The sequence below is a fragment of the Rhinoraja longicauda genome, chromosome 38 (assembly GCF_053455715.1).
Source record: "Rhinoraja longicauda isolate Sanriku21f chromosome 38, sRhiLon1.1, whole genome shotgun sequence".
NCBI classification, from domain to species: domain Eukaryota; kingdom Metazoa; phylum Chordata; class Chondrichthyes; order Rajiformes; family Arhynchobatidae; genus Rhinoraja; species Rhinoraja longicauda.
The window spans coordinates 8,964,701-8,990,087 of NC_135990.1; the positions used below are offsets into that span (position 1 = coordinate 8,964,701).

The 25,387-nt window shown below is 49.2% G+C and overlaps 1 protein-coding gene across 1 annotated transcript in view; it reads right to left on the reverse strand.

Annotated features, from left to right (window-relative positions):
- Positions 1 to 3,544: 3,544 nt before the first annotated feature.
- ttc23 (tetratricopeptide repeat domain 23) overlaps positions 3,545 to 25,387 on the reverse strand; it is a 66,938-nt gene continuing 45,095 nt past the window's right edge. The window contains exons 7-11 of the mRNA XM_078429876.1: positions 21,053 to 21,158; positions 16,856 to 16,983; positions 13,599 to 13,748; positions 9,728 to 9,810; positions 3,545 to 4,391 (exon numbers count right to left, since the gene is read on the reverse strand). Coding sequence (XP_078286002.1) covers positions 4,265 to 4,391; positions 9,728 to 9,810; positions 13,599 to 13,748; positions 16,856 to 16,983; positions 21,053 to 21,158 — 594 coding nt within the window. The 3' untranslated portion in view covers positions 3,545 to 4,264. The remainder of the gene's footprint in view (positions 4,392 to 9,727; positions 9,811 to 13,598; positions 13,749 to 16,855; positions 16,984 to 21,052; positions 21,159 to 25,387) is intronic.

Sequence of the window (25,387 nt, forward strand, 5' to 3'; positions counted from 1 at the left end):
CCTCCCTCCCATCCCCCTTCCTCCCTCCCTCCCCCTCCCTCCCTCACTCCCCGTCCCTCCCTAGGAAATAAATTTAAACTTTAACATGTGAATAACTTGAAAAATCTCACACCGATTTCAATTGAACCCCTTCCATTAGCACCAAAGGGACGACGGTGAGTAAAGTGAGCCTAAAATTGTCGCGCTATTGTGCACTGTTTTGGCTGTAGTTCATGAACAAACAAACAAGAGTTTTAGTATACAGATGAATAGTCCAACATACCTAAGACTGCTGCAATAAGAGTCTTCTCTCAGCGTAAGGCTCTGAAATAATTTTAGTTTTGTTTTCAGAGTTTAAGAACTGCCCTAAAATGGCATTCTTATTCCAGGGAAGAGGTCGTGGGTGGGGCAGGAGGGAAGAAGGCTTATCGCTGCTACACAAATTAGGAGATGCCAGCTCCACAGGAGATAGCAAAGCTGGAATATATTGGCATATATTGGCGACTGCTGAGGAAACACAATCTGCCACAGGCAATGATGGTCCAGTTTTACACTGCCATCGCAGTCTGTCCTCACCTTCTCCATCATGGTCTGGTTTGGCTCAGCCACCAAGCACGACATCCGGAGGCTGCAGCGGATCGTTCGCACAGCTGAGAAGGTTGTTGGCTGCAACCTTCCCCCCATTGACGAACTGTACACTGCAAGGGCCAGGAAGCGAGCGGGCAAGATCATCTCTGACCCCTCTCACAAACTCTTTGAAGCACTTCCCTCTGGAAGGCGACTTCGGACTGTCAAAGCAGCCACAGCCAGACATAAAAACAGCTTTTTTTCCACCAGCAGTAGCTCTAACCAAAGTCTGTAACCTCCTTGTGCTCTGGTATTTTATTTCATTCTTCACATGTTTAAATTATAATGATTTATTCTTAATTGTTTACTGTATATCGTGTCGTTACTCGCGAGCAAAGCACCAAGACAAGTTCCTTGTATGTAGACATACTTGGCGAATAAAAAAATTATTCAATTCAGTTATTCAATTCAAGAGGCTTTTAGATAGGCGCATGGATATGGATCGCATGCAGGCAGGGGAGATTAGTTTAACCTGACAACATGTGTGTTGGTGAGACCGCACCTGGAGTATTGTGTGCAGTTTTGGTCTCCTAATCTGAGGAAAGACATTCTAGCCTTAGAGGGAGTACAGAGAAGGTTCACCAGATTGATCCCTGGGATGGCAGGACTTTCATATGAAGAAAGACTGGATAGACTCGGCTTGTACTCGCTGGAATTTAGAAGACCGAGGGGGGATCTTATAGAAACTTACAAAATTCTTAAGGGGTTGGAGAGGCTAGATGCGGGAAGATTGTTCCCGATCTTGGGGAAGTCCAGAACCAGGGGTCACAGCTTAAGGATAAGGGGGAAGTCTTTTAGGACCGAGATGAGAAAACATTTCTTCACACAGAGAGTGGTGAGTCTGTGGAATTCTCTGCCACCGAAGGTAGTTGAGGCCAGTTCATTGGCTATATTTAAGAGGGAGTTAGATGTAGCCCTTGTGGCTAAAGGGATCAGGGGGTATGGAGAGAAGGCAGGTACAGGTTACTGAGCTGGATGATCAGCCATGATCATATTGAATGGCGGTGCAGGCTCGAAGGGCCGAATGGCCTACTCCTGCACCTATTTTCTATGTTTCTATGTTCGGCGACGGTACTGTGCACTGAAAGACACTGAAGTTTTAGCTGAAGAAACTTCAAACCACATCAACAAAGCCGTGACACCGACTGACATCCCTAGAGGGATCTCCAAGCTGCCTGCCGTCAGGGAAAGACCCTGGAGCCAGTCTGTCTGAAATCCAAACCATTCCATTTCTCAGTCTCCGGTTTGCCGTGGAACAAATGCCTCAAATGCATCTCTAAAGTTTCCTTTTGTGTTTAATGAAAATGGGTAGGAGTAGCAGAGAAGCCGGCTCGAAAGATCACAAAAATAATTCTTTCATCCAAGGGTGACGTTCCAGCACAACATTATGTTGCCGTGGAAACGCTGGCTTCAAAACATGGCAAATCATAACCATAGTGGCCCAGCTGCTCCCTGCACCCATCCTTGACATTCCCCACAGCCTCTGTACCATGGGTCTTGTCGGATATTGCTCGCTTGAATTTACTGCAAGGTTATATCAATTTAGACAATAGACAATAGGTGCAGGAGTAGGCCATTCGGCCCTTCGAGCCAGCACCGCACCGCCATTCAATGTGATCATGGCTGATCATTCTCAATCAGTACCCCGTTCCTGCCTTCTCCCCATACCCCCTGACTCCGCTATCCTTAAGAGCTCTATTTAAGCTTGGACCCCCTCAAGCTTGAAAGGGTTCAGAAAAGATTTACGAGGATGTTGCCGGGACTAGAGGGTGTGAGCTTCAGGGAGAGGTTGAGTTGGCTGGGTCTCTATTCCACGGAGCGCAGGAGGATGAGGGGGGATCTTATAGGGGTGTACAAAATCATGAGAGGAATAGATCGGGTAGAGTCTTTTACCCAGAGTAGGGGAATCGAGGACCAGAGGACATAGGTTCAAGGTGAAGGGGAAACGATTGAATAGGAATCCGAAGGGTAACTTTTTCACACAGAGGGTGGTGGACAAGCTGCCAGAGGAGGAACTTGAGGCTGGGACTATCCCCTCGTTTAAGAAACAGTTGGACAGGTACATGGACAGGACAGGTTTGGAGGGTTATGGACCAAGTGCAGGCAAGTGGGACATTGTTGGTCGGTGTGGGCGAGTTGGGCCGAAGGGCCTGTTTCCGCACTGTATCAATCTATGGCTGAGTTTCACCAGGCCAGTTCTATATGGAAGGCAGATGTCTAAAGAATTTTACAGAGCACAGCAGCACAGGAACACGCCTTTCATCCCGCAATATCCATGCCGAATGTGATGTCAGGTTAAACTAATCTTCTCAGCTTGGATGTGACCCATATCCTCCGTTCCTGCATATCCATGGGCCTATCTAAATGCCTCTTAAGCATCACGTTTGTATCTGCCTCCACTACCACCCATGACAGTGCATTCCAGGCACCTTCTACTCTGTGCGATAGGCTCATACCTATTAACCCACAGTACATTCAACTGGACAGCCTCAGACCAATCAGGCTCAGGGCGGCACGGTGGCGCAGAGGTAGAGTTGCCGCCTTACGGCGAATGCAGCGCCGGAGACCCGGGTTCCATCCCGACTGCGGGCGCCGTCTGTACGGAGTTTGTACGTTGTCCCCGTGACCTGCGTGGGTTTTCTCCGAGATCTTCGGTTTCCTCCCACGCTCCAAAGACGTACAGGTCTGTAGGTAAATTGGCTGGGCAAATGTAAAAAACTTTCCCTAGTGGGTGTAGGATAGTGTTAGTGTGCGGGGATCGCTGGGCGGCGCGGACCCGGTGGGCCGAAAGGGCCTTTTTCTGCGCTGTGTCTCGAAACTAAACTAAACCAAGATACTGCAATACCGAGCCACATGTACATCATTGATAAATTATATTTTATTAAACCTCAGAATGCAAAAAAATAGAGCCAAACTAACATTAAAAACTTGTTAGGAGATTCAGAATTCCAAAAATTCCCAGCAAACTATACCCAGGACAACAGTCAAGCAAGGCAATACAACACATGGCTCCACAGGACATGAAAACTCTAACCAAGTTTCAGTTTATGGTTCTGGCACTGCAAACCTTTAGGTTGTACATATCGCGTTATAAAAAAACACAATTCAAAGGCCTTAAAAATATAAGTTCAAGATAATAAAAAAGGGTAGTTCAAATAAAATTATGGACTTGCACAAGATTGTAACAGTTAATAGAGTACGTAGAAAGAAGCTGTTCCCATTCCCGATGTTCCATTTATCAGACGGTTTAAAGGCCACTGGACGCAGAGTCAAAGATATGGACAAAAGACACAGGAGGATATGAGGACGGAGTTTGTCCGTTCTCCCCGTGACCTGCGTGGGTTTTCTCCGAGATCTTCGGTTTCCTCCCGCACTCCAAAGACGTACATGCAGGCTTGTAGGTTAATTGACTGGGTAAATGTAAAAATTGTCCCTAGTGTGTGTGTAGGATAGTGTTAATGTGCGGGGATCGCTGGGCGACGCGGACTCGGTGGGCCGAAGGGCCTGTTTCCACGCTGTATCTCTAAACCTAAAAAAATCTAAATCTAAAATTCTTCACGACCTGTTCAATGCACGGTGGAGGTTTTGTATTTTCCTTGTGATATTGAGATGGAGAGCCCCAGAGCTGAGCAGTACCCATCACCAGTCAGTACATCGGTCAGTCATAGACGTTTCCTTTGGTACCTCCCGATATACTATGCTTTGGTATCACAGCGCAGAACAGAGGTCTCTGCTTCAAGTGGTCTGCTCCAGTCCGCCCTTCGGCCAGCGCCAGTTCAGGAGACCTGTCGAAAATACCAACAAGCATTTAATACAACGTTCTCAATGTGCACCAAAAAAGTAGGTAAAAATGCCGTTTAGAACTGAGATGAGGAAAAACTTTTTCAGTCAGAGAGTTGTGAATCTGTGGAATTCTCTGCCTCAGAAGGCAGTGGAGGCCAATTCTCTGAATGCATTCAAGAGAGAGCTAGATAGAGCTCTTAAGGATAGTGGAGTCAGGGGGTATGGGGAGAGGGCAGGAACGGGGTGCTGATGTGAATGATCAGCCATGATCACATTGAATTTAATAGAGAGCTAGATAGAGCTCTTAAGGATAGCGGAATCAGGGGGCATGGGGAGAAGGCAGGAACGGGGTACTAATTGAGAATGATCAGCCATGATCACATTGAATGGCGGTGCTGGCTCGAAGGGCTGAATAGCCTCCTCCTGCACCTATTGTCTATTGTCTATTGCCCCGTAGATATCATCTTGTTCTCTGTCCACTCCTTGTATGCAGATGGGAGCGTCTAGGACCAGAGGGCACAGTCTCAGAATAAAAGGACGCACCTTCAGAATGGATATGAGGAGGAATTTCTTTAGCCAAAGGGCAGTGAATCTTTGAAATTCATTGCCCCAGATGAGTGTGGAGGCCAAGTCAGGAAGGGTGTCGAAGGTTACAGGGAGACTGGCAGGAGAATGGGGTTGAGAGGGAAAAATAGATCAGCCATGATTGAATGGCGGAGTAGACATTGGGCCTAATTCTGTTCCTACGTCTTATGGTTTTTGTTTAGAGTTTTTTTTAAAGATACAGCGCGGAAACAGGCCCTTTCGGCCCACCGGGTCCGCGCCGCCCAGCGATCCCCGCACATTAATACTATCCTACACCCATTAGGGTCAATGTTTACATTTGCCCAGCCAATTAACCTACAAACCTGTACGTCTTTGGAGTGTGGGAGGAAACCGAAGATCTCGGAAAAAACCCACCCGGGTCACGGGGAGAACGTACAAACTCCGTACAGACGGCACCCGTAGTCGGGATGGAACCCGGGTCTCCGGTGCTGCGTTCGCTGTAAGGCAGCAACTCTACCGCTGCGCCACCGTGACCGTCCTATGCTGACTAGAGTCCATGTTTGTTACTCGGGACACTTCAGTCTCCTATATGGGGTCACCCAGAGTAGGTACGAGAGGCTGCGAGCAGATCATAACAGTCGAGGCATCAGCCACCACCATGCACGTCCTCCAACTGGGCTCAGCGGTAGAGTTGCTGCCTTAGAGCAAATGTAGCGCCGGAGACCCGGGTTCGATCCCGATTACGGGTGCCGTCTGTACGGAGTTTGTACGTTCTCCCTGTGACCTGCGTGGGTTTTCTCCGAGATCTTCGGTTTCCTCCCACACTCCAAAGACTTGCAGGTTTGTAGGTTAATTGGCTTGGTAAATGTAAAGATTGTCCCGGGTGGGTGTAGGATAGTGTTAATGTGCGGGGATCGCTGGGCGGCGCGGACCCGGTGGGCCGAAAAGGGCCTGTTTCCGCGCTGTATCTCTAAACTAAACTAAATTGGAGCAGGAACCCCGGTGAAGAATCCGAACTGTGAACCAATTCAGAAGAGACCTCTTTATCCAGAGAGTGGTGGGAATGTGGGTCTTGCTCCACAGGGAATGGCTCAGGCAAATAGCTGAGATGTTTGAGGGTAGTCTGGGCAAGTGTCTGAAGCAGCAGAAATGGAGGGTAGAAGATAAAAGACAAGAAGAGTTGGAATGAAGCATAAATGCTGGCATGGGGTGATTGGGCCGAATGGCCTCTTTCTGTACTGCATGTCCCTGTGCAATCCTATGGCAGATTCACCAACATAGAAACATAGAAAGTAGGTGCAGGAGTAGGCCATTCGGCCCTTCGAGCCTGCACCGCCATTCAATATGATCATGGCTGATCATCCAACTCAGTATCCCGTACCTGCCTTCTCTCCATACCCCCTGATCCCTTTAGCCACAAGGGCCACATCTAACTCCCTCTTAAATATAGCCAATTTTAGAGAGAGTCAGAGAGAATTGAATTGAATTGAATTGAATTGAACTCAGAAGGCAGTGGAGGCCGATTCTCTGGATGTTTTCAAGAGAGAGTTTGAGACAGCGGAATCAAGGGATATGGGGAGAGGGCAGGAACGGGGCACTGATTGTGCATGATCAGCCATGATCACGGTGAATGGTGGCGCTGGCTCGAAGGGCCGAATGGCCTCCTCCTGCACCTATTGTCTATTGTCTATAGAATTGAATACATTTTACTAGCCAAGTATGTCTACATACAAGGAATTTGCCTTGGTGCTTTGCTCGCGAGCAACAACACGACATACAGTAAACAATTAGGAATAAAACAGCTGGCAACACTGAGATTAGAGATGGTAACTCTATGGATCACCACTGTATAACAGTATAACAGTATAACAGAGCTTTATTTGTCATTCGGTACCGAGGTACCGAAAGAAACTACATAGCAGTCATAAAAAAAAGAGCACAAGACACATGACCCCAACACAAACGTCCATCACAGTGACTCCAAACACCCCCTCACTGTGATGGAGGCAACAAAACTTCCACTCTCTTCCCCACGCCCACGGACAGACAGCTCGTCCCCGACCGACCCGCACAGTCCCCGCAAGGGGATGGAAGTCCCCGCGGCCGAGTCGCACCGGGCGCTGAAATGTCTCGCGGCCGAGCCGGGCGATGGAAGGCCCCGCGACCAAGTCTTGCGCAGCTAAGTCCCGTGGCCGAGCCGCACCGGGCGATGTTAAGTCCCGCGGCCGAACCGCACCAGCGATGAAAAGTTCCGCGGCCGAGCTGCACCGGGCGATGTAAAGTCCCGCGGCCGAGCCGCACCGGGCGATGTTAGGCCCCGCAGCCGAGCTGCACCGGGCACTGTTAAGTCCAGCGGCCGAGCCGCACCAGCGATGTAAAGTTCTGCGGCCAAGCCGCACCGGGCACTGTTAAGTCCAGCGGCCGAGCCGCACCAGCGATGAAAAGTCCCGCGGCCAAGCCGCACCGGGCAATGTTAGGCCCCGCAGCCGAGCCGCACCCCGCGCCGTGAGGAAGAGAAAAGTTTCCCCCACCCACACCACCCACACCACCACCCCCCACACATACACAACCAAAAAAAAATACAAAAACCATCCCAACACCGACACACAACAAAAAAAAAGGAAAAAAGACGAACAGACTGCTAGCGAGCCGCAGCCGTTAGGCGCCGCCTCTTCCGCCACGTAATAACTTACATTGTGAAGGGAGTGACTTCACCACCTGAACCTCTGGTGCAACCAGACACATCTGTAGCCTGCAACATTTTCCTGTTAGTCCATTGTGGCTAACTATAGAACAGTGAACAATGGCAGGAGATACCGAGCCCACAGAAACAAGGAGGTGGCTCGCAGGAACCAAGGTCATCAGGAAATAGCTTGGGTTTGAAGCACCTGGCAAAGTTCTGAGCAAAAAGCAGGGTAAAGATTCCCAAACATTGGCAAACAGGAGCCTGGAGCAAATCAAACCTCCAGGAATATTTTGGGCCGATCAGAGGCCATGTCGTGTAAGAAAATAACTGCAGATGCTGGTACAAATCGAAGGTATTTATTTCACAAAATGCTGGAGTAACTCAGCAGGTCAGGTAGCATCTCAGGAGAGAAGGAATGGGTGACGTTTCGGGTCTCGAGACCCGAAACGTCACCCATTCCTTCTCTCCTGAGATGCTGCCTGACCTGCTGAGTTACTCCAGCATTTTGTGAAATAGAGGTCATGTAGCTGTTGTCTAACCCATCAGAGTATAAAATCAAATCCGACACTCCGCTCGGGCATTGTGGGGAGCGTCTTCTTTCTGTTGAGATGGTAAATTGGGGCCCTTATTTCCCTGTCAGTCTGCATGGCGATGGCAAAACTTCCATGCCCTCCCACCCTCTTCCCACCTCCCTTCCCCACAACCTTCTTCCCCACAGCCTAGCCCCTCCCAGCAAGTGGATCGGCGGCTAAATGTGTGGGAAAGAACTGCAGATGCTGGTTTCAATCGAAGGTAGACTCTATGGGCCGAATGGTCTCCATCCTCATAGCGCCCGTCCTGTGACGATGAACACTGAGGCCTGTGATCACACGCTCACACGGGCTCTTCAGCAGAGAAGTGATGCTAACTCTCCACAGCCACGATGAGCTGTCAAATCTAAGCAGGCCCTGAGCAGTAGGGGCCATACAGTGGGTCACCCCACTAGCCCACACCCCACCGAACATGGGGGAGTGTGTGTGTGTGAGGGTGTGTGTGAGGGTGTGTGTGAGAGTGTGCGTGAGTGTGAGCATGTGGGTGAGTGAGAGTGTGAGATTGTGTGTGTGTGTGTGTGTGTGTGAGTGAGAGTGTGAGAATGTGTGTGTGTGTGTGTGTGAGAGAGTGTGTGAGTGAGAGTGAGAATGTGTGTGTGTGAGTGAGTGTGTGTGTGAGAGTGTGTGCGCGTTTGTGAGAGAGTGTGTGTGAGTGAGTGTGAGTGTGATTGTGTGTGTGTGTGTGAGTGTGTGTGTGAAAATGTGTGAGTGTGTGTGTGTGTGTGAGAGTGTGCGTGTGAGTGTGTATGAGTGAGTGTGTGTGTGCATGAGTGTGTGTGTGAGTGAGTGTGAGAGTGTGCGTGTGAGAGAGTGTGTGTGTGTGAGTGAGTGTGTGTGAGAGTGTGTGTGTGTGTGTGTGTGAAAGTGTGTGTGTGCGTGAGAGTGTGTGTGTATGTGTGAGTGTGTGTGTGAGTGTGTGAGTGTGAGTGTGTGTGTGTGAGAGTGTGTGTGTGAGTGTGTGTGTGTTCGAGGGTGTGTGTGAGTGTGAGAGAGTGTGTGTGAAAGTATGTGTGTGAAAGTGTGTGTGAGAGTGTGCGTGTGAGAGTGTGTGTGTGAAAGTGTGAGTGAGTGTGTGTGAGAGTGTGTGTGTGAGTGTCTGTGTGTTCAAGGGTGTGTGTGAGTGTGAGAGTGTGTGTGAGTATGAATGTGTGTGTGAGGGTGTGTGTGTGAGAGTGTGCGTGTGAAAGTGTGTGTGAAAGTGTGTGTGTGTTCGAGGGTGTGTGTGTGTCAGTGATAGTGTGAGTGTGTGTGTGTTCGAGGGTGTGTGTGAGCGTGTGTGTGTGGGAGTGTGTGAGTGAGTGTGAGAGTGTGTGTGTGAGAGTGTCTCTCTCCCTCCCTTGCTGAACTTACACCAAACTAATCAAGAGCACCCAGCCGCTGCAGGTTTAGTTGCCACACTCATTGGCGTGGCAGGGCAACAGTTAAACCAGCTTGAGTCTGGCAGTTCTCCAGAGCGTTCCTGATGGCTTTGGGCAGCCGGAGTCATTGATCTGCTGGTCACTGAGGCACCACTTACTTGGACAAGAGTTGGACTGTGTGTTGAGTGGCCCTGGTCTTCTTGTGCTGTGAACCGTACAGAAAAGTCTGAATTTCCAGGCACTGCCAAAGAGAGAGAGATTAAAGTATTTAATTAGAAACTCTGCATTCAGCTAATCATGGCAGTGGTGCAGTCAGCACATTGCAACTCAATGACAAAGCAGAACGTTTGTTAAAGCCGGAACGTGGAGCTGCCATCTCTCCTGTTTCTCCAGAGGTGCCAATTCCAGTCTTCCCCCTTTTCTACTCCCTCGGCCCCACTCAGATCCCAGCTCTCCACCATTTCTGCCTCTTGGACTTCTGCGATTTCCATCGCTCCATCCACTGCCTTCAGATCATGAGATCCTATGCTCTACTTAAGTATCTCCAATCATTCAGATGCACCTTAAAACCTACTGTAAATCTCCCTCACCTGACCCAGTGACAACCTTTCCATGAAGCTCTTTGGAACACCTTGGGACTCTTTGCGGCACTGTGTGAATGTGTGGAATTATGGGGGAAACACCTACAAAACTAGCACTAAATTCAATCTTTATACTGCAAAAAAAGAACCATAAGAATTGTCAATAAGGCTGGTTATTGACTACCCAACCAACCCATTATTTACCAAATCATACGCCCTAAAAATTATGGACCTAGTAGACTTTAATACTCTACAAATAATGTTTAGAGCAAAAGAAAGAACACTTCCTGACTGTACCCAAGGTTTGTTTTCAGTGAGGGAGAGCACGTATTCACTCAGGGGGTAATTATATGTTTGAAATAAAAGGGTAAGAACAAATGTGAAAAATAGATGTGGGTCAATGTATGGAATAGATGCAACAATGAATTTAAAGAGTATAGTAATATGTGCAAATTTGCCACCGAATGAGTAGGGCCTGGATGAGAAAGTGGGATGATGTAAAACCAGTGTGAATGGGTGGTTGGTGATCTGTGTGGGTTCAGCAGCAAGTTTCCCTGCTGTATCTTCGATCAATGTCAGTAAGGTTTACTGGCTGGAGATTTGCAGGCTGGATGTGGGAATAGGAACACAGGATCAATGGCTACATTCATTCTGAAACTTAATTCCAATGGAGCTGTTGCCAGCTGAATACAAATTTATAAATGCATAAATTTAGATGAGGTGCATTTAATTTTAGAAGCATCTGCGGTTACCAAGTGGCAGAGACTACCTTGGCCACAGCTGCGGTCTTGGAGAGCAACGGAATAGGAAACAGCGGAATGGGCTATCAGCTCTCCGTGTCCATCTCCAGCTCAGCTTCTGTGCAACCTGTGCAGGGGCCAGGCACAAGAAACTGCAGATGCTTGCTTACAAACGAAAGACACAAAGTTCTGGAGTAACTCAGCGGGTCAGGCAGCATCAGGGCAGCCACGGTGGCGCAGCGGTAGAGTTGCTGCCTGACAGTCTTTCCTAACAGTCTGGGTGGCAGGACTTTCATATGAAGAAAGACTGGATAGACTGGGCTTGTACTCGCTGGAATTTAGAAGATTGAGGGGGGATCTTATAGAAACTTACAAAATTCTTAGGGGGTTGGAGAGGCTGGATGCAGGAAGATTGTTCCCGATGTTGGGGAAGTCCAGAACAAGGGGTCACAGTTTAAGGATAAGGGGGAAGTCTTTTAGGACCGAGATGAGAACTTTTTTTTCACACAGAGAGTGGTGAATCTGTGGAATTCTCTGCCACAGAAGGTAGTTGAGGCCAGTTCATTGGCTATATTTAAGAGGGAGTTAGATGTGGCCCTTGTGGCTAAAGGGATCAGGGGGTATGGAGAGAAGGCAGGTACAGGATACTGAGTTGGATGATCAGCCATGATCATATTGAATGGCGGTGCAGGCTCGAAGGGCCGAATGGCCTACTCCTACACCTATTTTCTATGTTTCTATGTTTCTACAGTGCTTGCAATGCCGGAGACCCGGGTTCCATCCCGACTACGGGCGCCGTCTGTACGGAGTTCGTATTTTCTCCCCATGACCTGCGTGGGTTTTCTCCGAGATCTTCGGTTTCCTCCCACACTCTAAATACGTGCAAGTATGGAGGTAAATTGGCTCGGTATACGTGTAAATTGTCCCTCGTGTGTATGTAGGATAGTGTTATTATTATTATTTTTTTAAAGAGATATAGCACAGAAGCAGGCCCTTCGGCCCACCGGGTCCGCGCCGACCAGCGATCCCCGCACATTAACACGATCCTACACCCTCTAGGGACAGTTTTTACATTTACTCAGCCAATTAACCTACAATACAATACAATACAATATATCTTTATTGTCATTGTACCCAGGGGTACAACGAGATTGGGAATGCGCCTCCCATACGATGCAATAATTTAAGTGATTCAGACAACAGCAACCCAACGAAACAATTGTAACAGTTTTAGACAGGGTAAAGTGCAAGTTGATCTATGCGTTGTGACCATCCGGCTCAGCAGGACCTGGAGTGTGGGAGGAAACCGAAGATCTCGGAGAAAACCCACGCAGGTCACGGGGAGAACGTGCAATCTCGGTACAGACGGCACCCGTAGTCGGGATGGAACCCGGGTCTCCGGCGCTGCATTCGCTGTAAGGCAGCAACTCTACCGCTGCGCCACCGTGACCACCCGATGGTTAATGCACAGGGATCGCTGGTCGGTGCAGACCCAGTGGGCCGAAGGGCCTGTTTCCGCACTGTATCTCTAAACTAAACTAAACTAAACTAAACCGCTGGAGAACATTTGAAAGAAAAGACACAAAGTGCCGGAGTAACTCAGCAGGTCAGGCAGCATCTGTGGAGAAAACGGATCAATGATGATGTTTCGGATCGGGACACTTCTTCAGACTGTCTTCAAGAAGGGTCCCGACCCGAAGCATCAGTTATCCTTGTCCTCCAGAGATGCTGCCTGACCCGCTGAGTTACTCCAGCACTTTGTGTCTATCTAAGGACTGTGGTCTGTGGGCTGTCACACCCTCCAACAGCCTGTGGTACACCAGTCATTACAGTCACCTTAGACAGGTGCCAGAGACTGTTTGTGTTAAGGTGCAAAGCACGGGCAAGTCAGAACAGACAGCAACATGGAAAGGAACTGGTCAGAACCACACTCAAAATAAAAGTGCTCGCATTTAATGTGTCCTCACGACAGCCCAGAGACTTCCAGTCCAGGAACTAATTAGAAGGGAAATTTGAGCATTTTCAATCAGATACCAGAACAAGGGCAGGAAGCAGAAGCCATCACTATAATCAAAGCCCAAAGCAAAATATAGCTTCTATTCCATTACTTATTCGCAATAACTTGATATTTAGGGGGAACTCTTCAAAAAATACTCTCAGGCAATCTGACCGCTTGTGTGGGAAGATGAACATAAATCTCACATTGTTTGTGTCCCAACCTCAGGACTTCCCCAAAAATCCTAAAAGTATCCAGAACCAGGAGCCACAGTTTAAGAATCCAGAACCAGGAGCCACAGTTTAAGAATAAGGGGTAGGCCATTTAGAACAGAGATGAGGAGGGTTGAGGGGGATGGAGAGGGGGAAGGGGAAGTGGGGAGGGGGAGGGGGTAGGAGAGGGTGCTGCACCAATGCAGGAGAGATTTGGGCCCAACGGGTCCACTTGGTCTAGTAGAAAATAGGTGCAGGATTAGGCCATTCAGCCCTTCGAGTCAGCACTGCCATTCAATATGATCATGGCTGATCATCTAAAATCAGTACCCCCGTTCCTGCTTTCTCCCCATATCCCTTGATTCTGTTAGCCATGAGAGCTAAATCTAACTCTCTCTTGAAAACATCCAGTGAATTGGCCTCCACTGCCTTCTGTGGCAGAAAATTCCACTCAGTTACAAGCAGGAAGGTGCAATTTTCCACCACACATCCACACTCACCTTTTTGAACTTTTTGAAGGCTGCTTTCTGGTGTCCCTGCGCTAACTCGATTCCTCCAAGCAGCCGATACGTCTCGTCCACCCATGCGCTGAAGTCTCCAAAGGTAGAAAGCTTGGCTGGGAGCGATTCCTGAAGCAACTTCGAAGCAGCCTGCAACAGAGGAACAACCAACAACCATTACCCTGAGTGTGAACAAAGATAACTCCAGCAGATAGACACAGTGTGCTGGAGTAACTCAGCGGGTCAGGCAGCATCTCGGGAGAAAAAGGATGGGTGACGTTTCATAAGTTCATTAGTGATAGGAGCAGAATTAGGCCATTCGGCCCATCAAGTCCACCCTGCCATTCAATCACGGCTGATGTATCTCTCCCTCCTAACCCCATTCTCCTGACTTCTCCCCATAACCCCTGACACCCGTACTAATCAAGGATCTATTTCTGCCTTAAAAATCTCCATTGACTTGGCCTCCACAGCCTTCTGTGGCAAAGAATTCCACAGATTCACCACCCTCTGACTAAAGAAATTCCTCCTCATCTTCCTAAAGGAGCATCCTTTAATTCTGAGGCTTTGGCCTCTGGTCCTAGACTCTCCCACTAGTGGAAACATCCTCTCCACATCCACTCTATCCAGGCCTGTCACTATTCGAGTCGGAGGTTTCGGGTCGGGAACCTTCTTCAGGGCGGTCACGGTGGCGCAGCGGTAGAGTTGCTGCCTACTACCATGGCTTGTCTGTCACTAATGGCAGTGCCATTCCAGACAGTTTTTGATGATTCAGGACAGTTTTTAAAAGGGGCTGCAGGAACAAAGAACCACAATACCAATCCGACAAGTTGACATCCATATCCCCCAGTGTAAGGGCGAACATTTGGCATGTGGCCATATGGGTTTTATTGCAGGGGTGTAAAAAAGGTGTAAAAGCTCCAGCTCGATTATGTTGCCAGGACATCCTGTTGTCAGCATGGAAGCACGGTTTATGGCTAAGTGCATCCTTTGATATGGGCAACTGGCTTTAAGGCTTTGATGGTTGACCATCCTTTGAAGTGTTAAGAAGAACATCTTGCCATATGGACTGCCCTTTGTTCCCAAGAAAGAAGAGGTCACGATGGACACGACAGACACGGAGGTCCCGAAAGACACATAAAGATTTATAGGACATTGTAAAACTTGCCATATAAGGTAGCAACGGAAATGTACTGGCACATATATTAAGGGTATAAAATGTGTGTAATTGTGGCCATTCGGAAAGAGAGACTACACTAACTTCCTGAGCGTTTCTGAACGCTTCGGTTTCTAGACTCTCTCCCACCCGGGTGAGTAGAATAAAGAGGTTAAATGAATTCGGTTGTCTGACTATTCTGTTCATAGGGCACGAACTACAACACCAGCTTTGAATCAAAGAGATTACAGCAAACATTGCAAAATCACAGGGCAAGTTCAGTTACAGTTTTGCATTTAATTTAAATTTAGAAAGAACATGAAGATCCTGGGAAATGTACAGACAGGATTGATTTGTTGGGGAGGAAAAATTGTCAGTTGTACACGGGCTGGGATTACTCGTTGGAGCAGATGAGGTTAAGATGGGTTCGATAGGGATGTTTAGTTTAGAGTTTAACATTAAAAAGGTTAAGAGTTCAACATTAAAAAGGATTCTGGAAAATAATGGGAAATTCACTACCACGGTCAGGAAAGCCATTATTTAAAGGATGGTACTTTGAGTTAAAACTAAATGGTGGTGTAAGAGAGACACAAAATGCTGGAGTAACTCAGCGGGTCAGGCAGCATCTCTGGAAGGAATGGGTGACGTTTCGGGTCAAGACCCTTCTTCAGACTAAAGGGAGGTGGAGATAGGGCGGCACGGTGGCGCAGCGGTAGAGTTGCTGCCTTACAGCGAATGCAGCGCCGGAGACTCAGGTTCGATCCTGACTACGGGCGCCGTCTGTAAGGAGTTTGTACGTTCTCCCCGTGACCTGTGTGGGTTTTCTCCGAGATCTTCGGTTTTCTCCCACACTCCAAAGACGTACAGGTATGTAGGTTAATTGACTGGGTAAATGTAAAAAAAAAAAAATTGTTCCTAGTGTGTGTAGGATAGTGTTAATGTGCGGGGATCGCTGGGCGGCGCGGACTTGGTGGGCCGAAAAGGCCTGTTTCCGCGCTGTATATGAAATATGAAAAAAAAAATGGTGGTGTAAGATAGACACAAAATGCTGGAGTAACTCAGCGGGTCAGGCAGCATCTTTGGAGAGAAGGAAAATGGGTGACGTTTCGGGTCAAGACCCTTCTTCAGGCTAAACGGTGGTGGAGATAGGTAGGGGGACAGGCAGCATCTGGGGAGAGAGAAAACTCTGGGCTCACCAGAAAATGGGAAAAGTTAGACGGACACATGTTTTAAGATGCAGAGAAAAAGGGGAAGGTAATGACAATAACAATAAAAAATACAAGATGTAAATGGACGATAACATGATAAAAAAGGAATAAGTAGTTTAGTTTAGTTTAGAGATACAGCGCAGAAACAGGCCCTTCGGCCCACTGAGTCCGTGCCGACCAGCGATCCCCACATATTAACACTACCCTGCACACACTAGGGACAATTTTACATTTATACCAAGCCAATTAACCTACAAACCTGCACGTCTTTGGAGTGTGGGAGGAAACCGAAGGAAGGAAACCGAAGGGCGGCGCGGTGGCGCAGCGGTAGAGTTGCTGCCTTACAGCGAATGCAGCGCCGGAGACTCAGGTTCGATCCTGACTACGGGCGCCGTCTGTACGGAGTTTGTACGTTCTCCCCGTGACCTGCGTGGGTTTTCTCAGAGATCTTCGGTTTCCTCCCACACTCCAAAGACGTGCAGGTATGTAGGTTAATTGAATGGGCAAATGTAAAAAAAATTATCCCTAGTGGGTGTAGGATGGTGTTAATGTGCGGGGGTCGCTGGTCGGCGCGGACTCGGTGGGCCTGTTTCCGCGCAGTATCTCTAAATCTAAAAATCTAAAAATCTCGGAAGAAACCCACGCAGGTCACGGGGAGAACGTACAAACTCCGTACAGACAAGCACCCCTAGTCGGGATCGAACCCGGGTCTCAGTCTGAAAAACCAAATGCAGTTTAACGACAGTCTGAAGAAGGGTCTCGACCTGAAACATCGCCTGTTCTTTTCTCCAGAGATGCAGCCTGACCCGCTGAGTTACTCCAGCATTTTGTGTCGTATAAACACAGCATCCGCAGTTCCGTCCCACACTCCTTAATGAAATAGTTATCCTTACCTGATAGTTTTTGGCCAGGATCAGAAACCGACTGTAACTGTCCAGGACAGAGAGCGACAAAGGGTGTTCTGGCCCCACAGCTGCCTGGTAACACTGCAGGCTCTGTTGATAGTAGGACTCTGCCACCTCTGCAGTGGGGTATATGGAACATTAATTGGTAACAGCCACACCAAAGATATTGTGTACTAAAATAACTGCAGATGCCGGTATAAAATAAAGCTATCACAAAATGCTGGAGTAACTCAGCAGGACAGGCAGCATCTCTGGAGAAAAGGAATGCGTGACGTTTCGGGATTATTAAGGGGTTGGACACATTAGAGGCAGGAAACATGTTCCCAATGTCGGGGGAGTCCAGAACAAGGGGCCACAGTTTAAGAATAAGGGGTAGGCCATTTAGAACGGAGATGAGGAAAAACTTTTTCAGTCAGAGAGTTGTGAATCTGTGGAATTCTCTGCCTCAGAAGGCAGTGGAGACCAATTCTCTGAATGCATTCAAGAGAGAGCTAGATAGAGCTCTTAAGGATAGCGGAGTCAGGGGGTATGGGGAGAAGGCAGGAACGGGGTACTGATTGAGAATGATCAGCCATGATCACATTGAATGGTGGTGCTGGCTCGAAGGGCCGAATGGCCTCCTCGTGCACCTATTGTCTATTGGGTCGAGACCCTTCTTCAGACTGAAGAAGGGTCTCGACCCGAAACGTCACCCATTCCTTCTCTCCAGAGATGTTGCCTGACCCGCTGAGTTACTCCAGCATCTTGTGACACCAAAGATATTAATACATTTTACAATACTTTCAAATATAAATCCATTAGCAAGGAATATTTGAGAATATATTGCATTAAATAACTAACAATAACAATGTAGTAATCCTGCCGTGTCAAGTATAGTAAGGAACTATGGATGCTGGCTCAAACCGAAGATACACCAAAACATTATGACCACTGACAGGCGAAGTGAATAACAGTGATTATCCCGTTACAATGGCACCTGTCAAGGGGTGGGATATATTAGGCAGCAAGTGAACAGTCAGTTCTTGAAGTTGATGTGTTGGATGCAGGAGAAATGGGCAGGAGTAAAGACCTGAGCGACTTTGACAAGGGCCAAATTGTTATGGCCAGACGACTGGGTCAGAGCATCTGTGAAACGGCAAGGCTTGTGGGGTGCTCCCGGTCAGCAGTGGTGAGTACCGACTGACAGTGGTCCGAGGAGGGACAAACCACAAACAGGGTGTTGGGCGCCCAAGGCTCATCGATGCGCGAGGGCAACGAAGGCTATCCCGTCTGGTCCGAACCGACGGAAGGTCGACTGTGGCACAAGTCACAGAAAATGTTAATGGTGGTCACGGGAGGAATGTGTCACAATACACAGTACATCACACCCTGCTGCGTATGGGGCTGCACACGGAGGACCAACAGCATATTAGGCAGGTGTACGCTCGGGGGCCAATGTAGGCCCGGACAGTGGAGGCTAACGGAGTGTGTACAGGGAGTGTGTTCGCCTAACGGAGGTTACGTAGCAACCTGCCTCCCATCCCGGCCCGGGCGGCCATCTTTGGTGGAGCGGGAGCACGTGTGCGCTGGCTGGGTGAGATCACATGGGGCGCGGGCGGTGACGTCACCTTTTGTCCCTTATTTGGCAGTTAGAAAGTTGGCAACCATATGTCACGGTCAGTCACTGAGGGAGCAGAGTTAGCAATAATGCTCTCGGAACAGGCCCAACAACAGCATGTGTGGACTTCTGTGCAGTGGTTTTTAATTTCCATTGCCATTCAGAGGCAAAACCCCTGGGGAACGAGGCTCTGGGTACAATGACACGCGCTGAGAACAAGAAGGCTTTTGTTTTAGTGGAGTCCTTCCAACAGGCTGGTACTGTCAACAACAGCACACACACACAGTGGCTGTGAAATGCCCCAAGGGACTTCAGGAGCATTCCATCAGCACAAACAGACCCAAGTGATCCCTGTGACCAGAGCAGCAGGAAGATAAAAAACATCAAAGGTGAAAAGTGCAGGACAAGGAGAAGAGAAGGGCAGTTCACAGTTCAGGAGAGAATCCCAGATTGACCAAACTTGCCATTACATAGGAAAAAATAGGCGCAGGAGTAGGCCATTCGGCCCTACGAGCCAGCATCGCCATTCAATATGATCATCCAAAATCAGTACCCCGTTCCTGCTTTCTCAACATATCCCTTGATTCTGTTAGCCCCAAGAGCTATATAGTTTAGTTCAGAGATACAGCGCAGAAACAAGGCCCTTTCAGCCCACCGGGTCCGCGCCGACCAGCGATCCCCGCACATTAACACTATCCTACACACACTAGGGACAATTTTTACATTTGCCCAGCCAATTAACCTACAAACCTGTACGTCTTTGGAGTGTGGTAGGAAACCGAAGATCTCGGATAAAAAAACCCACGCAGGTCACGGGGAGAACGTACAAACTCCGTACGGACGGCGCCCGTAGTCGGGATCGAACCGGCGTTGCATTTGCTGTAAGGCAGCAACTCTACCGCTGTGCCACCGTGAGCACCTGAGGAACTCAGCTGGTGAGGCAGCATTTGGGAAAGGAATGGACAGGGCGATGTTTCGGGTTGAGGCCTTTCTTCCACGATGTCGCCTGTCCAATCCCTGCACAGAAGCTGCCTGGTCCGCTGAGTTCCTCCAGCGCTTTTATGTCTTGCTCAAGATTCTAGCATCTGCAGTCTCTTGTGTCTCCTGACCTACAACCCCACACGTCAGCGGGACGTGGGAGGAACTGGAGCATCCAGGGAAATACCCGCACGGTCACAAGGAGAGCAAGGGAATGGGACTGACTGGTAGGATTGCTCTCCTACTAGCAAGCACAGGCTCGATGGGCCGAATAGCCTGCTATTGTGCTGGGACAAATCTGTTTCTGTAAGAGGGGGGCACAGTGGGGCAGTGGAAGAGTTGATGCCTTACAGCACCAGAGGCCCGGGCTCCATCCAGAGTACGGGTGCTATCTGTACGGAGTTTGCACGTTCTCCCTGTGACTGCGTGGGCTTGCTCCAGGTGCTTCAGGTTTCCTCCCACATTCTAAAGACGTGCGGGTTTATAGATTAACTAGACCCAGTGGACCCGTTGGCCCCAAACCTCCCCTGCATTGGTGTAGCACCCTCTCCTCCCCCCCTCCCCTTCCCTCCCTCCTCCTTAACCCTCCCCCCTCCCCTCCCTCCCCTCACTCCATCCCCCTTATCCTCCCTCCTCTCCCCTCTCTCCTTCCCTCCCTCCACTTCCCCCTTCACTCCCTCCCCCTTCCCCCCTCCCTCCCCTCCCCCCACTCCATCCCCCTTATCCTCCCTCCTCTCCCCTCCCTCCCTCCCCCTTCCCCCCTCCCTCCCCCTTCCCTCCCCTCCCCCTCACTCCATCCTCCTTATCCTCTATCCTCTCCCCCCTTCCCTCCAATACTCCCTCCACCCTCCACCCCCCTCCCTCCCTCCCTCCCTCCCTCCCTCCCTCCCTCCCTCCCTCCCTCCCTCCCTCCCTCCCTCCCTCCCTCCCTCCCTCCCTCCCTCCCTCCCTCCCTCCCTCCCTCCCTCCCCCTTCCCCCCTCCCTCCCCCTTCCCTCCCCTCCCCCTCACTCCATCCCCCTTATCCTCTATCCTCTCCCCCCTTCCCTCCAATACTCCCTCCACCTCCCTCCCTCCCTCCTTCCCTCCCTCCCTCCCTCCCTCCCTCCCTCCCTCCCCCTTCCCCCCTCCCTCCCCCTTCCCTCCCCTCCCCCTCACTCCATCCCCCTTATCCTCTATCCTCTCCCCCCTTCCCTCCAATACTCCCTCCACCTCCCTCCCTCCCTCCCTCCCTCCTTCCCTCCCTCCCTCCCTCCCTCCCTCCCTCCCTCCCTCCCTCCCTCCCCCCTCGGAGATAGATTTAAACTTTAAAATGTGAATAACTTTTAAAATATAACACCGATTTCAATGAAACTTCTTCCATTAGCACCAAAGGGACGACGGTGAGTAAGGTGGGCCTAAAATTGTCGCGCTATCGTGTACCGTTTTGGCTGTAGTTCAGGAACAAACGAACAAACAAACGTGAGTTTTAGTATATAGATGGGGTTTCTGTAAATTGCACCCAGCGTAGGACCGAACAAGTGCAGGGGTCGATCGCTGGTCGGCCGAAGGGCCTGTTTCAACGCTGTACCTCCTAAAAACCTAAAACCGAAACGCCTTTAAAAGTGTCACCGTGATCCTCAGGTCTGCCAGACGAAGCGTAGGCCTCCGCGAGGGCCAGTGTTATTTTTCCCTCCTCCTCTCCAGAAGGAGCATGAGTCAGCACGATGGAATGAGCCTGTGGAACAACAAGAGACCCCGTTTAAATCAGCCAGGAGGTCAGACAGCTCCTTAACGCCACATTGGCAGCGGCAGAGAGGAGAAACAGATCATATTAGGACACAGGAATAATCCAAACACACGCATCCAAAATCAGCGCTTCAAAAACTGCACCTTGCAACAGTGTCCGAATAAAGCACTGTGCCTGTTCTATCGTATCAGAGAGAAATGAAACAAAATCGTTTATTTACTTAAAATATAGACCAAGCTGCCAAGTCATTAAAGTTGGAAAGAGTCAGAGAAGATTGACGAGGGTATTGCCAGGACCCAAAGGTCTGGGGAGCTATAGAGAGAGAGAATGGTCTCGACCCGAAACGTCACCCATTCCTTCTCTCCTGTCATGCTGCCTGAGTTATCATATCATATCATATCATATATATACAGCCGGAAACAGGCCTTTTCGGCCCACCAAGTCCGTGCCGCCCAGCGATCCCCGCACATTAACACTATCCTACACCCACTAGGGACAATTTTTACATTTACCCAGCCAATTAACCTACATACCTGTACGTCTTTGGAGTGTGGGAGGAAACCGAAGATCTCGGAGAAAACCCACGCAGGTCACGGGGAGAACGTACAAACTCCTTACAGTGCAGCGCCCATAGTCAGGATCGAACCTGAGTCTCCAGCGCTGCATTCGCTGTAAAGCAGCAACTCTACCGCTGCGCTACCGTGCCGTTACTCCAGCATTTCGTGATACCTACAGAGAGAGAGAGGTTGGGTAGGCTAGGACTTTATTCCTTGGAGCGCAGGAGGCTGAGGGGTGATCTTAGAGTGGCATAAGATCATGAGGGGGAATAGATAGGGTGAATGAACATTTCATAACAACATTGAAAAGAAGAGGCACAAAGTGCTGGAGTAACCCAGCGGGTCAGGCAGCATCTCTGGAGAACATGGATAAAAGACGTTTCGATTAACTGAAGATTCAGTTCAGGTCCCTTCCTCAGACGGTCTGTAGAAGGGTCCCGACCCGAAACGTCGCCTATCCATGTTCTCCAGCGATGCTGCCTGACCTGCTGAGTTACTCCAGCACTTTGTACCTTTTCTTGTAAACCAGCATCTGCAGTTCCTTGTTTCGACATTTAATGAGACGTGTGGACAGGTACATGGATAGGAAAGGTTTAGAGACTTACTAGACCAAGTGGACCCGTTGGGCCCAAACCTCTCCTGCATTGGTGCAGCACCCTCTCCCCCCCTCCCCATCCCCGCTGCCCTCCCTCCTCCCCTCCCCACCTCCCTCCCTCCTCCCCCTCCTCCCCTCCCTTCCCCCCCCTCCCCTCCCCATCCCCTCCCCCTCAACTCACCTTATCCTCCTCCTCCCCCCCTCCCTCCCTAGGAGATAGATTTAAACTTTAAAATGTGAATAACTTTAAAAATATAACACCGATTTCAATGAAACTTCTTCCATTAGCACCAGAGGGACGACGGTGAGTAAGGTGGGCCTAAAACTGTCGCGCTATCGTGTACCGTTTTGGCTGTAGTTCAGGAACAAACAAACAAACAAACAAACCAGCGAGAGTTTTAGTATACAGATGCGCCAAACATGGGCTGACAATAGACAATAGACAATAGGTGCAGGAGGAGGCCATTCGGCCCTTCGAGCCAGCACCACCATTCAATGTGATCATGGCTGATCATTCTCAATCAGTACCCGTTCCTGCCTTCTCCTCATACCCCCTGACTCCGCTATCATTAAGAGCTCTATCCAGCTCTCTCTTGAATGCATTCAGAGAATTGGCCTCCACTGCCTTCTGAGGCAGAGAATTCCACAGATTCACAACTCTCTGACTGAAAAAGTTTTTCCTCGTCTCAGTTCTAAATGGCCTACCACTTATTCTTAAACTGGGGCTGGTGGGACTAGCAGAGATGGGGTATCTTGGTGGGCATGGGCAAGCTGGGCTGAAGGGCCTGTTTCCATGTTGTATGACTCTATTTTGCATTTCATTGGAATATGCTGCAGACAGAGAACCAGCTGTGTTTCTCCAGGCATTTTCAAAGGCAGATCAGGTTTGTAAGATTAGATTCCCAATGAACTAATTTAATTTTCAAAGCTCCCTCCCCCTATCCCAGGGGCATCACCTCGTAATGGTGGTGCAGGTTTAACGCGATCACAGGCTCTCCTTTACAAATGTGCCACTGCATCTGTTGTGAGCACAAAGGCAAACTATTCATCATGGAGAGAAGGGAGACCAATCCTGCCTCCCACTCCACGATAGACGGAGATGAACTTTCGTCAGAGCAGCTTACAACTCTGTGGTCTGAATATTGAAGACAGACACAAAATGCTTGAGTAACTCAACGGGTCAGGCAGCAACTCTGGAGAGAAGGAATCGGTGACGTTTCGGGTCCAGACCCCTTCATTGACTGAATATTGATTTCTCTAACTTCAAGTATCCCTTGCATCCCCCCCTCTCTCCATCCCTCCCCCCAACCAAGTCCAAGTCGTCTTGTTGAGTCTCATTGTCTGCAACTCGTTTTCACCGAAGACACGGCCCTCAGGGAGGGGCGGGGGAGGAGGGAGGGAGGGGGGGTGGAGAAGGGGGGGGAGAGGATGTTGCACCAATGCAGGAGACGTTTGGGCCCAACGGGTCTACTTGGTCTAGTAAATATCTAAACCTTTCCTATCCATGTATCTGTTTCCTTTATCATCGTTACTTTTTGCATATAGACAATATGACAATAGACAATAGACAATAGACAATAGGTGCAGGAGTAGGCCATTCGGCCCTTCGAGCCAGCACCGCCATTCAATGTGATCATGGCTGATCATTCTCAATAAGCACCCCATTCCTGCCTTCTCCCCATACCCCCTGACTCCGCTATCCTTAAGAGCTCTATCTAGCTCTCTCGTGAATGCATTCCGAGAATTGGCCTCCACTGCCTTCTGAGGCAGAGAATTCCACAGATTCACAACTCTCTGGCTGAAAAAGCTTTTCCTCATCTCAGTTCTAAATGGCCTACCCCTTATTCTTAAACTGTGGCCCCTTGTTCTGGACTCCCCCAACATTGGGAACATGTTTCCTGCCTCTAACGTGTCCAACCCCTTAATAATCTTATACGCTTTGATAAGATCTCCTCTCATCCTTCTAAATTCCAGTGTATACAAGCCTAGTCGCTCCAGTCTTTCAAAATATGATAGTCCCCGCCATTCCGGGAATTAACCTAGTAAACCTACGCTGCACGCCCTCAATAGCAAGAATATCCTTCCTCAAATTTGGAGACCAAAACTGCACACAATACTCCAGGTGCGGTCTCACTAGGGCCCTGTACAACTGCAGAAGGACCTCTTTGCTCATATCTTTCATTCATTTGTTCTATATCTCTCTACATCACCGTCTATATCTCTCGTTTCCCTTTCCCCTGACTCTCAGTCTGAAGAAGGATCTCGACCCTAAACGTCACCCATTCCTTCTTTCCTGAGATGCTGCCTGACCCGCTGAGTTACTCCAGCATTTTGTGATAACTCCAGTTTCTTGCGTCTGTCTTCGGTTTAAACCAGCATCTGCAGTTCCCTCGTGCACACTGGGGTGCAAACTTAATTCCACCCCCCCCCCTTAAACTTTGAACATTGGAAAACAGGCCCCTCTTCTCTGATTATGGAAGAAGCCAGAACCCTTTATTATAAATTACATGCGCTATCAAATGAGAAAAATCAAATGTGCCAAAATAGATTGGTGTTCCCGCAAATTATGTTCAAAGGGAACATTCAGATAAAAAAGTTCCAAAAAGGCGGCTTTCAAATGGGACTGGGTGGGATTAATTAAGCAGACGACAATGGAAGTATTTACTGTAATCTAATTAAACCGAGTATTCAGAAACAAAGAATAACAGAAGCCTAATGAGGATAGATGAGCATTTATTTCACAAAATGCTGGAGTAACTCAGCAGGTCAGGCAGCATCCCAGGAGAGAAGGAATGGGTGGCGTTTCGGGTCGAGACCCTTCTTCAGACTGATGTCAGGGGGGCGGGACAAAGGAAGGATATAGGTGGAATAAGAAAATAACTGCAGATGCTGGTACAAATCGATTTATTCACAAAACGCTGGAGTAACTCAGCAGGTCAGGCAGCATCTCGGGAGAGAAGGAATGGGTGACGTTTCGGGTCGAGACCCTTCTTCAGACTGGTGGAGACAGGTAGATAGAGGGAGAACTGGGAAGGGGGAGGGGAAGAGAGGGACAGAGGAACTAT